The sequence below is a fragment of the Falco naumanni genome, chromosome 19 (assembly GCF_017639655.2).
Source record: "Falco naumanni isolate bFalNau1 chromosome 19, bFalNau1.pat, whole genome shotgun sequence".
In the NCBI taxonomy this organism is placed as follows: Eukaryota; Metazoa; Chordata; class Aves; order Falconiformes; family Falconidae; genus Falco; species Falco naumanni.
The window spans coordinates 3,956,411-3,969,162 of NC_054072.1; the positions used below are offsets into that span (position 1 = coordinate 3,956,411).

General features: G+C 61.2%; 2 protein-coding genes across 2 annotated transcripts; both read right to left on the reverse strand.

Moving 5' to 3' along the window:
• Positions 1–358: 358 nt before the first annotated feature.
• On the reverse strand, positions 359–8,752 carry PIWIL2 (piwi like RNA-mediated gene silencing 2). Its single transcript, XM_040618239.1, has 20 exons — positions 8,686–8,752; positions 8,115–8,288; positions 7,906–8,016; positions 7,490–7,607; positions 7,221–7,345; positions 7,034–7,114; positions 6,577–6,690; positions 6,162–6,350; positions 5,949–6,033; positions 5,709–5,795; positions 5,407–5,547; positions 5,209–5,322; positions 4,646–4,834; positions 4,413–4,514; positions 4,191–4,310; positions 3,860–3,948; positions 3,442–3,547; positions 2,474–2,727; positions 2,034–2,141; positions 359–1,479 (listed from the first exon to the last, which is right to left on the reverse strand). Exons 2-20 carry the CDS (start codon positions 8,285–8,287, stop codon positions 1,323–1,325), a joined length of 2,463 nt encoding a protein of 820 aa, XP_040474173.1. The 5' UTR covers position 8,288; positions 8,686–8,752; the 3' UTR covers positions 359–1,322.
• Positions 8,753–11,176: 2,424 nt separating this feature from the next.
• POLR3D (RNA polymerase III subunit D) lies at positions 11,177–12,732 on the reverse strand. The gene is given in 6 exon segments (XM_040618240.1): positions 11,177–11,421; positions 11,730–11,882; positions 11,983–12,208; positions 12,210–12,237; positions 12,347–12,518; positions 12,599–12,732. Coding segments are annotated over 6 exon segments (804 nt in total). The 5' UTR covers positions 12,701–12,732; the 3' UTR covers positions 11,177–11,298.
• Positions 12,733–12,752: the final 20 nt, after the last annotated feature.

Genomic DNA, 12,752 nt, shown 5'->3' on the forward strand with positions numbered 1-12,752 from the left:
ATGGCGCGATATAAAACGCCGGCTGGGGGGAGGCCAGGCACACCGGGGGCCCAGCCGGGTGCCCCAAGCCCCCCCACTTTGGCCCCAGCACCCCTCCAGCCGCTTGGGGCCAAACACCCATCGGGGCTGGGCCAAGGCTGCCAAAGTCCGCTGGGATCGGCAAATAGAAGGGGATAAAAGGTGCTGCTGGCGTGGGGTGACGGTGAATGATTAACCCGCTGGGCAGCATCGTGGCACTGCCGTGTGTGTCCCCCCCCCATCCTGGGACTCCCTCCAGGAAAGAGGGGGGGGGGGGGTCTGGACATCTCCGCGCACACCCAGCCCCATCACCCCCCTCCCCGTGCCCAGAGGCAGCAGCTGCCAGCAACACTTTTATAGAAGTTAACTGAAAACTGCAGTTACAGAAAAAAAAAAATAAATTACAAATCTTTAACTTTTCTGCATTAAAAGGGAGGGAAAAGGCTGGAAGGGGCGGATGGGGGGTCCTCCCCTACCCCCATCCCTGCTGGTGCTTGCATAATGAGTGGGCTGGGGGCATGCTGAGGTGAAATCTTGGTGATTTTGGGGATGCTCTTGTGGCCCCTCCGCAGCCCCCTGCCAGCGGCTCAAACAGCTCTTGCCCACAGCAAAGAAATGCCTGAAAACTTTCCCGCTTCCAACTCGACAGAATAAAATAAAAAAAAAAAACCAAAACCCAATAACAATAAAGGCTTCTCCTTGAAAAACCAGTGACTTTTCAAGGATGTGCCAAGCAGCCAAACTGGAGCTGGCTCTCTTGAACAGGAGCTCGAAAAAACAAAGTAAAAATTTAAACCGGTAGTTGCCCCGCTGGCGATGTGAGAGATTGAAGGGGTAAAAATACCAGGAATCTTCGGGATTTGCATCCAGCACCTGCCCGGGGACAGGCCGGCACAAGCAGCAGCCTGGGCGGCGGCAGCAGCATCACCGTTGGGGCTCGTTTACTCAAACCCCTTTGCTGGGAGGACTGGAAACCAGTGGGCAGAGACTGGCAGAGCCCTGCCGCAGTGGGGTTTTGCTCTGGGTTCATTCTCATGGTGATAAATCCTGAAAGCCCACTGATGCGGGACCATGCCGGCATGCCGGAACGTTTCCGAGCAGCCTTTAAAAACAACAATAAAAATGAACCCAAGAAACCATGCAACCAATTAAATGTTTTTAAAAATAATTACAAAAAAAAAAACAACCAAAAAAAAAAGATACTTAGGGAAAGACAAATTGCCCTTGCAGGAGACTGAAGAGCAGCGGCCGGGGGAGGGGGACACCACCGGGACCCCCTTCTCCCCCTGTCACCAGCACACCGGTTACAGGAAGAAGAGCTTGTCGCAGAGCTGGGTGCTGGGCTCGTGGTGCAGGATGTGTCCCGAGAGGAAGGCCAGCTTGTGCGCGTACTTGCAGGGCGCTGGGACCCGGATGGTGCCCGGCCAGTTCCAGTACAAATGACAGAGCTTGAAAGTTAACCTGGGGACAGCGAGAGGAGCGGGTGTCAGCGCTCCCTGGCACCCTGGGCCTTGCGGGATGGTGGCTTCGGGGACGGATCCTGCTCCCTAAGGCAGCGCCGTGCTCCAGCAGCAGGAGCTGCAAAGGCTGTAAGGCCAAAGCTGCTTGCACAGGGTTGTTTTCTTCCCGATTGCACGAGCTAAAGGTCAGGCTCTGCCTGGGTACTGATAGCGGCTGATTGCACGAGTTACCCGGGTGCTGAGCCCTGTTCGAACCTGCAACAGCTCTCCCGCAAGGCCACCCAGGCCAGCACCCGGTGACACATTTTCCTTTATCACCTTTGCAATTAAATCTTGCCCAGGGAGGAGGTAAGACAGGCGCAACCCACCTCCTCTCCCCCATCCCCCAACCGAGCCCTCCCAGTACGAAGAGCAGGCTCAGCCCCATGCCTGCACGGGTACCTGCTGCCCTCCCTGCAGACTTATGCAAAAACAAAACAAAACAAAAAAAACCCACAGATTTGGGTCTGAGGTCTGGCCCCTACACTGCAGGATGCTGTGGGGAGCTGCTCTTACCTCTGCAGGTGCTCGAAGCTGAGGTTGGCCGTGTTCAACACGCAGATGTAACGCGTGGGGATGCTGCAGCCTTGGCGAGAGTGATGGGCCACCAAAAAGAAATCCTGCCTGAGAGGGAGGGAAGGACAAAGGGGGCGTTTGCCTGCCGGTATTTTGGCACACCACGGGTTTTTGGCACACCAGGTTTGGGCTTTTTGTTGGTTCTTGGGTTTTGGGGTTTTTTTTTTTTTGGCACACTAGGTTTGGGGTTGGGTTTTTTTTTGGCACACCAGGTTTAGGAGGAGGGGGTTGGCACCCCACGTTAGGGGTTTTTTTTTGGCACACCAGGTTTGGGCTTGGGTTTTTTTTTTGAACACCAGGTTTGGGGTTGGATATTTTTTTGGCACACCAGGTGCTTTTTGGGGCACCCCACGCAGCTTTCCCGAACGACTGCCACTCACCAGTCCAAGCTGGTGACTGTGTGGTCAATGACGGTCCCTGGAGGAGGGGACACGAACTGCTCCTCCTCCACGGTGTAAAAGTTGGTGCTGATTTGCTTCTGCACCACCACGACCACCATGCTGGGCTGGTAATTCTCAAAGGTCTTGAAGCACTTCTGCATCTGCGGGATCTCGTACTTGAGCACGGTGTCGAGCTGGCTGTCGGACACGCCGTCCCTGTATATGACAATCTTCTTGGGCAAGCAGTGGTTCATCTGGGGAAGGAGAAATTGGAAAAGCTCACTGTTTTCCCCCCCTGCACAAGGCACAGGGCTGGCTGGCAGGGGAAGATGCATGTCCCAGCAAGAAGCCGGGTGCTAGGTGCCCACCAGATCTCCAGGGCTCACAGTTTGGTGATTTTGCAGCCTGTGAGTTCAACCCATCACCCCTGAGCTTTGCAGAAAGCCCCCGACTATATTCAGCCCCAGCAAATGCATTTCACCCCAGTCTCAGAAGTGCTGGCAGGGCACAGAGCAGCAATGTTTGCACTAATCCATTCGGTGACCAGCAAACTTCCCATTTTCACGGATGTTTCTCCAGCACCCACTGATGGGAAAATCTCAAGAGCGAGCCCCAGCCCCCACCCTGTCACACGCTGTTTTTCTCATGCTGGGGACATGGGACAAGGGGACAGGGCTCAGCAGTTCGATGCCGATACAAGCCGAAGTGTAACATGGCACTTCCCCCAGTGCAAACTAATTTTCCAGGCAGGTTTGCACGTTCCCAAGATAAGGGTGAGCCTCCGCAGGCACGCGTGGCTGCGGGCGCCACATCCAGTCCAAAGGCTGCCGAGGTGTTTGCTTGCTCGCACGCACTTGGGCTGAGAGTTTTTGGGTGTTTTCCTCTTGCTTCGAGGGGATATTAAACCATGGCAGGGTGGTTTTTTGGTTTTTTTTTTGATAACACTGGGCTGAGGGGTCTGGCCTCACCTCGTGAAACTGCCGGAGGGCACTGGCCAGGCAGAACTGCAGGCTGTCGGCGATCTCTTGATGCGGCATCTGGAAGACCACCCTGGAGTACCACCTGGTGAGGATGCTGGGGACAGAGCGGGGATGAGCGTCAGGAATGCCCCTCACCAGCCAAAGTCCACCCAGCCGTTGCGCAACCGAAACCGAGCCCGGCTGGGCGCTCGCGGCACCTTTCCCAGCAATACGGCGTCGAGGGCGCGCCAAAGGCCACCGCTGCCTGGGCCAGCGGCCAGCGACACCCCCCGTAAACACACCGGCAGGGACCTTGCTGAGCACAGCAGCTGGGGAAGGCATCAACCCCCTCCTTTCCCAGCAAAGGGGAGGCAGCAGCGATGCCGGCGTGAGACCCCCAACCCCGCACCCCCAGGGTGCCACGTACTGGTTCATGCTGGCCACGAAGCCGATGACGGAGCGCATCCCTTTGCTGCGGCTGTGGTAGATGTCCATGCCGATCACCATCAGCTGTTTCTTGGGGAAGGGAGGAAGGGGAAGGGAGGTGGGAGTTAGGGATAAGCCAGACACCTCCAGGCTGCCCTGCCTGGATCCCTCAAGCTGCGAGGGACGTCACACAGGCAAAACGGAGACGCCAACCCCGATTCTGCAGGTGGTTCATCCGCACCCCCGGAGGGAAGCTCATGACCACAACAGTTTACATCCCAGAGCTTGCAAACTCATCGCACACATGTGCCAAGTGGTTTCGCCCGCCTTACCAGGGGGATGTCGACCCCCCAGAGCTCGCCTCCCAGCTTGCAGTTCATCTGCAGCAGAACTTTCTGGACCACGGTCCTCAACTTGCCCGGCTGGCCTGAAAGGGACTGCACGTTGATGACCTGAAAAGGGGAAAAAAAAAAACAAACGGGAAAAGTGAGGCTGGAGATGCCCACAGCTTCCCTGCACTGGTGGTCCCCCCTTCTGCCAAGCCCCTCGCCCACCTGGGAGGGCACCGGGGACTGCACACAGCACAGCTTCTTGATTGCCCTGTACAAATCCTCCCGGCTGCTGGAGATTATGCACAGGAGCAGCTGCACCTTTTCCTGCAGGGAAGCACAGCAGGGGACGGTGATGCATGGGGAGCAGAGAAGACCCCCAGCCCTCCCTAGAAGACACATTAACCTCATGCTAAGCTGCACTATCCCCCCACCCACCCCTGAGCCCGTCTCCTCACCTCGTTACTCAAAACGCTTTGGATAGTCTTGGCATAGGTCTCGATGCGGTCATCCTTCAGCTCCACCACGGTGGGACGGCTGACACGCATGCCGATGGGGCCGCAGATGCTCTCCATGGTGGCCACCAAAGTCTTTGCCACGTCCTGCAAGCGCTTCGGGTAAACCAGCAGCCAGTAATTCATGGCAATCTAGGAGAGAGGACAGTCCTCGCCTCAGAGCTGCGGCTGCCAAGCCATGCAGCTCCCAGCCCTGCAGCACAGGGGGAAAGTTGGGGAGGGAAAAAGGCCCAAGAGGAACCTAAAGGGCACACAGCATCCAATTCTGGCAGTCCAAAAGCCTTCAGCCACGCCAGGAGGAGGTGGGAAAGCAGACACTGTGGCTACGTACCTCTAACATCCTTTGGAAAAACAGGCTGAAGCATAAAGCCAACATAAATAAGGGAAAAATTTTAGCTTGAACAAGCTCAGATGGGAGTGGGGCAGATGGAATGCCAGCACTAAGAAAACCCATCCCAGTTTTCAAACAAGGGGATGTTGTTGCAACAGCCGAGCCGCAGGCCCACCGCTGAGATGGAGGCTTCTCTCGTGACTTCCTTGTTCCACCTCAGGTCCTCGACGGGGATGAAGGAGCTGTGCCGCAGGTTGATCCTCTCCGCGGGCAGGATTCGGCCTTGGGTCTGAACAGAGCAGAAATCCATGGCAGTTCCGATGCCACTGCGGTGTGGCCGTTGCTTGCGTTCCTGGCACGCCACAGCCCCTACCCTGTGGATGTCTGGGTCCAGGCTGAGCCCCCAGCGCATCAGCTCCTGCGAGGCCTCTGGGTTGTCCTTGATCCTGCGCAGGAGGCTGGCGAGACGCATGTAGTGCTGCTTGGGGCTCTGCAGCATCTCCTTCGTCAAGTCCTGCAGCGGGCGGGTACAAAGAGGAGGTGGGTTGGGGAACTCCTGGGTGTGATGGGGGACTCTGAGCTCCTCCCAGCAGTGGCTGGCCAAGGCCCAGCTCTCCAAACCGGGCAACACCGGCTCGAGTGAGTAGGGACCCTCAGACGCAAACACGCTCTGACCTTCACCATTCGACTGTCCTTCCTCATCTCGCGGACCCCGGTCATGAAGGTGAGCTCTGGCACGAGCAGCACCAGGTCCAGCTGACGCTGCAGGGAGGGGGGACAGGCACCATCAGCACCCCAAGGGGGCTGCAAGCTCCTGCCCTCCTAGCGATGGGCAGGGCAGGGCAGGGGCTGGAAGAGCCAAGAAAAAACCGTGGGACTCAGTGTCCCCTCCCCAGCTCACTGTGCCTGGCTCACCTTCCCATCCGACGTCTGTTTTTCCCTGGGCCTGTGGACAAGCAGCGGCTGGTCCAGCTCCCTGATGGTGATCCCATAAGCTTTGCTGGAAAAACAGCAGGGAGGTGGCATCAGGTGAGGTGTTCCTGCTCAGGCACCTCAGGTCAGAGCCAGGCATCAAGCCCTTCCCCACAGAGAGACGCTCATCCCAAGGGATGCTCCACCAGTCCCTACCTGTAGTAGTCCACAAAGGTGATCTCCTCACCGCTGAACAGGGTGAAACTGTCCCTTGGGGTCTTGTTCCAGTCGATGTCGTTGATGCGGTAGGTGCGGTTGTTGTAGCGGGTGATGACCACGCTGCCCACCAGCTGCTTGAAGCACTCCTCCTGAAAGCTGTTGAGACTTTGCCTGTAGATGGTATGCCTGCGGCAGGGAGAGAGGGAGGAGAAGAGGCTCACGGCAACGCTCTCTGCGTGTGCTACCCCAAAAATAAAACACCTTTTGCCAAACAGCACCAGTGGCCTGCAGCCTGGCCAGTGCCACCGGCACAGCCCTCGCCAAGAGCCAGCCCTGGGCACATGGCTGCTGGAAAACCACCCTCATGCCTAAAGCCCCGCGGGGCTCCCCTGGGTTTTCTCCCTTCTCTTACATGATGTTCAGGATGGAATCACTGTGGATAACTTTGTGGATGGTATCGACCAAGAGGAAGAGGCCGCCGTCCTTCTTCCGGATGCTGACAGAGTATCCCGGCCAAATCTGCAGCCTGTGCCCCGAGGGGAAGATGCCCAACGGCACCTGGGTTAAAACTGGAGCTGCCCACATGGCGCTGCCGGAGGAGCCAGCGGCTGCCTCCCTCGCCAAGGAGGGCTCGAAACCCATGGGGATTTATTTCCCAGCTGGCTGCCAGCTCTCAGCTAATAACCCCTGAACTGCACTGCAGAAAACAGGCACTCTGAGGTCAGGCTAACCAGAGCTGGCTGAGAGAGCTGATCTGGCAAAGACTTCCGAATTTCCAGCCTCACACCACTGCCAAGGGGAGAGGAACAACCCCACCTCACGCCCACGTGCCTGGGCGGCAGCAGGAAAAAACTGTGACCAGCGCCCACCTGTAATGCTGTAACACGGTGACCTGGTCAGGTTCAAAGAAATTTCTCCCAATGGGCTTCATATCCAAGATTCTCATCACCCTAGGGAAGGAAAAGCAGGACTCGCACAGGCTCGGTGGGCAGGAGGAGGAGGGTCTCTTCCTTGGAGGTCGGCGGAGGCCTGGGGTGGGTCTCGGCCGTCCCTCACCTTCGGAAAACCACATTGTAAAAGGGGACGCAGAGATCCGAGCTGGGCTCGAGGACCTTGGTTATCTGGATGGTGATGGTGATCTCCTCACTGTTGCTCCTCCTCTGAGCCTTCAGGCTGACAGGCTGCAGGGTGAGGCGGTGCATCAGCCGGGGCAGGAGAGATGCTCTCCCACCCAGCACGTGGGCCAGAGGCCCCGGAGGGGCATCCCTGTGCCCCCCAGTTGGGTAGAACAACCTTACCCTGGCACAGATCGCATAGCCCCTTACCTGGGGGAGCAGTTTGGGCAGGTAGAGGATGGAGCCATCAAACGCAGTCACATCCCCTGTCACCGCCTGGTGCTCCTTCAGCATGGCGAAGCGTGTGCTCCTGCACTCCACCTCTGGGCTGCCGGAGACAGGGATGCATCACCTCCATCACCGGCTGCTGCTGGCAAGTCTTTTAACCCTCCTCCACCCTCAGCAAGACCTCACTCCGGACTCCAAAAAACCCACGGGGAGGAAAAGCCAGAGCTCATTTACTTTGCTGCCCTGCAGGTGCTCAGCCCGCAGGGCTGCGCCGGCCGCTCCATCTAGCGGCTACCATGACAGAGAGAGGGAGGGAGAGACACAGACAGCTCTACCAGGGCACCCACCCTTCTGCGAGGGGCTGGGGGAAACCTGACCCCCCAGGCCCCCACCAATACCTGAAGGTAACGTGGTACTGGTAGACAGCTTCGTTCTGGCAGTAGATCTTAACTGAGTTCAGCCCCACGGCTATGGCAGTTCCCTTCACCGTCGGCTTCAGCTCCGGTGCCCTAGGAGAAATGGGGCTGAGGCAGGGGGGTCAGCCGCAACCCCCACCAGCACCCGGACCCCAGAACGGGGGGCTGAGGCTCGCAAGCCCTTCACTTACGGTGTGCCGGCAGACGAGGGGGTCTGTGGGGCAGACGCAGGCAGCGGGGTGGGCTGATGTCCCGGTGGGTGCAGGGTGGGCGCAGCAGTGGTACTGGGCTTTCCACGGAACGGCACAGTGGGGTGTCTCATGGGGGGGCCGGGCAGCGTGTTCCCTCTGCCTTTGAACGGCATCCTGCATCCCCGGTGGGAGGTAAGGTGGGGGGGGGGGGAGGGGGGCAGAGGTGAGCCCTGGCACGCTGAGGGCACACCAGCGGCATCCTGGCTGCAAACCTCCGGTGATGGCCCTCCCCACCCCCCCCTCGGTGAAGCCCCCTGGACCCCCCCTCCACACCCCCCACACAGCTGAGACTTAGACACGCAAAACACCAAGTTTTGGTGGTGAGGGACCAAGCTGGCCAGGGCACTGAGGAGCGGAGCAGGAGGTGGTGCAAGCAGTGGCTCGGTGAAGCCAGTGGTGTCACCTGCAGCAGTGTCACCCCCCTGCCCGCTGACACCGGGGCTGGCAATTAGCCACAGGGAGGACTCATGGCCAAGGCGGGCACAGGAACAGGGGTACAGGGGGGACTCACCGCGTGCGCGTGGGGCCTGCTGCCCCCCAGGCATCCTCGACCACCGGGCTGTGCCGTGGCAGCGCCTCTGCCGTGCCATCGCTGCAGCGGCCTGCGGGAAGGAGAGGGCACGGTGGGCAGCAGCAGGGGGGCCGGCTGGGCAGCCCCTACCCCCAGCACAACCACCTACCGACTGGCCAGTCTGCCGGCTCCAAGGGGGGGGGGACAAGGCCCCTCACCGAGGCCTAGGCCACACAGCAGGGCCGACAGCGGCGCCAGGGAAGGCTGGGGCTGAGGCTGGGGCTGAGGCTGGGGCGGGCCGGGTGGGGGCAGGCGCTGAGCAAGGGCCCACAGCCCCCCCAGCCGGCCCGGGGCAGCGGGAGAGGCAGCGGGGGCGGGGCCGGGCCCGGGCCCGGGCCGCCGTGGCTCCATGTAGGCCCCGTCGAGGCCGCGGCCTACCAGCTGCGAGCACGCCGCCGCCGCCGCACTGCGCAGGCGCGGCCACACCCACCCACCGCGCTCCGCTCTTATTGGGCAGCGCGATGGCCACGCCCCTCGCCGCCCAGCCCCGTACTGGGGGGCGGGGCTCAGCACCGCGGACAGCGCCCGCCGCGGGGCGGCGCCGGGGGCAGCTGCGGGGGCGGCGGGGGGCAGATGGGGGGGTGTAAGGTGGGATGGGGGGGGGCAAGGCGGTATATGGGGGGTAATATGGGATACAGGGGGTAGGCAGGATATGGGGGTAAGGTGGGATGGGGGGCAAGGTGGGATATGGGGGTTAATATGGGATACGGGGGGTGAGGCAGGATATGGGGGTAAGGTGGGATGGGGGGGCAAGGTGGGATATGGGGGTTAATATGGGATACGGGGGGTGAGGCAGGATATGGGGGGGTAAGGTGGGATGGGGGCAAGGTGGGATATGGGGGTTAATATGGGATACAGGGGGTAGGCAGGATATGGGGGGTAAGGTGGGATGGGGGCAAGGTGGGCTATGAGGGGGTTAATATGGGATACAGGGGCAGGATATAGGGGGTAAGGTGGGATGGGGGGGCAAGGCGGGATATGAGGGTTAATATGGGATACAGGGGCAGGATATAGGGGTGAGGTGGGATGGGAGGGCAAGGCGGGATATGGGGGGTTAATATGGGATACAGGGGCAGGATATAGGGGGTAAGGTGGGATGGGGGCAAGGTGGGCTATGAGTGGGTTAATATGGGATACAGGGGCAGGATATGGGGGGGTGAGGTGGGATATGGGGGTTAATGTGGGATACAGGGGGTGAGGCAGGATATGGGGGGTAAGGTGGGATGGGGGGCAGGGTGGGATATGGGGACTAATATGGGATACGGGGGGGGAGGCAGGATATGGGGCGTAAGGTGGGATGGGGGGGCAAAGTGGGATATGGGGGGTTAATATGGGATACAGGGGCAGGATATGGGGGTAAGGTGGGATATGGGGGGTTAATATGGGATACAGGGGATAGGCAGGATATGGGGGTGAGGCGGATGTGGGGGGGCAGGGCGGGGTAAGGGGGCTAAGATGGGATGCCGGGGGTAAAGTTGGAAATGGGGGGGGGGGCCTAAGATGGGATGGGGGTAAGGTGGGATACAGGGGACAAGATGGGATAAGTGGGTCTAAGATGGGATACAGCGGGGTAACATGGGATATGGGGGGGGGGCAAGATGGGTTATGGGCTGGGAAGCAGCCCCCCTGCCTGTGGGGGGGTCTGAGGGGGGGTCTGGTTCCATGATGGCAAACAGTTGGGCAATGCAGTCATCCCCCACAAAAGACACACAGCCTCCCGCCACCACAGCAGGGACAGGGTGGTGGCCACTCACTGCCCACCCCCCACCCCCCAAGGAGTCCTGGTGGTCCCTGCAGCCATGCCCAGGGCCAATGATGGTCCCTGGGGGGTGGTCCCACCCACCTTGCCCCCTCCACGCTGCTTCCTTAGCCCAGAGCAGGGCAATGCCCCCCCCCCCCGCCCCCGCCAGCCCCTGGGATGCTCAGCCCCCTGGCACAGCCCAGGAAAGGGTGGGGGGCTCAGCCCAGTGGGCCCCAGCGCTGTGCAAGGTGCCCCCCTGGCTCTCCCCAGGGAGCGGTGGGATATTAAGTGTCTAAGGACATGGTGCCACATGCCAGCACCGAGTTTGCCACACCAGGCTGGTGGCACCACAGAGGGGACAGAGCAGCCTCACATGGCGGATGGGGGGACACACACACACACAAAAAAAAGATGTTTTTATTGTGCATTTCTCCCTGCGGGCACGCATCCTGCTCACCCCAGCGTGTGCGCGGCTGCCAGGGAGCCGAGGGGACACTGTGGCCAGGGGACACTGTGTCCGTGCACGCCCAGAACTCTGGGATGCAGGTAGCCACGGGCCCTGCCTGTCTTGCACCACGGGGGAGGGTGCAGTGGGGCTGGGGGTCAGAGAAGGAGCCCCCAGCCCCGGTGCTGCCCCACTGCACGGCGGGGTGGGCAGTAGGAGCTGGCCCTGCACCCACGCCTGCAGAAGCCACCGCTGCGCATCCCTATGGCTGAGGGGGCTGAGGGCAGAGCCGGGGGGGGGGGGCTGTGGGCTCCCCGTGGGCTGTGGGCATGGGGCTGGGCCCCCCCACTGGCCCCCCCTCCATCGGCTACCGGTGCCGGTGCTCCAGCAGAGCCTCGAAGTCTGGGGAGCACACCAGCTTCTGCTTCACGTGGCCCAGGACGATCATCTCGCCGGTCCGGTTGTCCCCAATGCCGACGGACACCAGCTCCTTTTCCAGAGGGGAGAAACACCCGTGAGCAGCCCACTCCCACGGAAAACCCTTTAAATCGGGGGGGGAGAAGGGCTGGGGGTCCCTGCCTGCTGCAGGGGCGGGGGGGGGGGCTAAGCCTGGAGGAGATGTCCCCAGGGTGTGGGTAGCAGGGGGGCACAAGGGCAGGATCCTTCCCCACCGCTGTCAGAAGGATGGGCTGCCTGAGAACCAGCTCGCCACCCCACCAGCGACCCCCAAGGGGCTATTTTGGGGTGCAGCCCCCCCAGATTAGGTCCCCAGTGCTCCCCCTCCTCCCAGCCCCATACCTGTAGGAAGGAGCAGGGGGTCCCCATGGTCACATCCAGCGTCACCTTGCCCAGCACCAGCTGCACCTTCCCCGACTTGCGGATGAGCAGTTTCCCCACCTGCCCCTCGGGGAGGTCGGCCAGGGTGCAGGTGTTCTCCGCCTGCTTCGCCTCCTGCGAGGGACACCGCGGGATGAGGGGGGGGGCCACAGGCATCACCACGCAGCCCCCTGACCCCCGACTTCCCCCCCCCCCCCCTTCCCCCAGCCTTTACCTGGGTTTTCTCCTGCTTCACCACGACCACTTGGCCTTCTTCGTTTTGCAGCTCCGTCTTGATGGGTTTGGTGTCCTGGGTGGGGGGCTGGCCGGGCAGCGTGTCGGGCAGCTGGAGGAAGAGCAGCTCCTCCTCGGCCGACAGGCTCAGCTGCTGCAGCAGCTCGGCCACCGAGACGTCCCGGGGGAAACCGGGGGGGGCCCTTGCTCTGCGTTGGCGTGGGTAGGGGGTCCTCATCGCACGGCTCTTCTTTCACTGGCACCACAGCGGGGAGAGGCGGCGGGTGGGCGCGAGAAGGAGGGCAGCTCCCCCCACACACCCCCCCACCCCCAACCCTTGTGCTGCCCCCCACACCCCAGCCCACCTTTCACCGCCGGGGGGTCCAGCTCCATCTTCTCATCCTTGGGGCCGGGCAGCCAGGGCTGGGGGTCCTCCTGCTCCGCCGCCTCCTCCTTGAAGAGCCAGCCCGAGTGGGCCAGCGGCAGCTGCACCGGCTTGTTACGGATGTCGTTCTTCAGCCCCGGATCGTCGAGGAACTGCGGGGGTGGGAGAGGGGACCACTCAGCACCGGTGGCACCGAAGCTGCCACCGCCACCCCCTCCCCGGCTTCACTCGCATCGTCCTTCTGCAGCATCCGCAGGATCTGCTTCGTCTCCTCGTCCGTCTCCCTCTTCTCCTTCTTGATGTTGATGATGTGGGAAGGGCCGAAGTCCGACATGTCTACCGTCTTGTCCCAGGAGCCGGCTAGGGGAGGGGGGAGCAGCCCTGGG

Bases quoted from the DNA above. Each gene is read 5' to 3' on its own strand.
- PIWIL2 (XM_040618239.1), bottom strand. From the start codon at position 8,287: ATGCCGTTCAAAGGCAGAGGGAACACGCTGCCCGGCCCCCCCATGAGA. The intron at 7,115-7,220 runs GTGAGGGACGGC...TTCCTTCCCTAG, and splicing joins TACAATGTGGTTTTCCGAAG to GGTGATGAGAATCTTGGATA. The intron at 6,691-7,033 runs GTGGGCGCTGGT...CTCGGGGCACAG, and splicing joins ACCGTGTTACAGCATTACAG to GCTGCAGATTTGGCCGGGAT.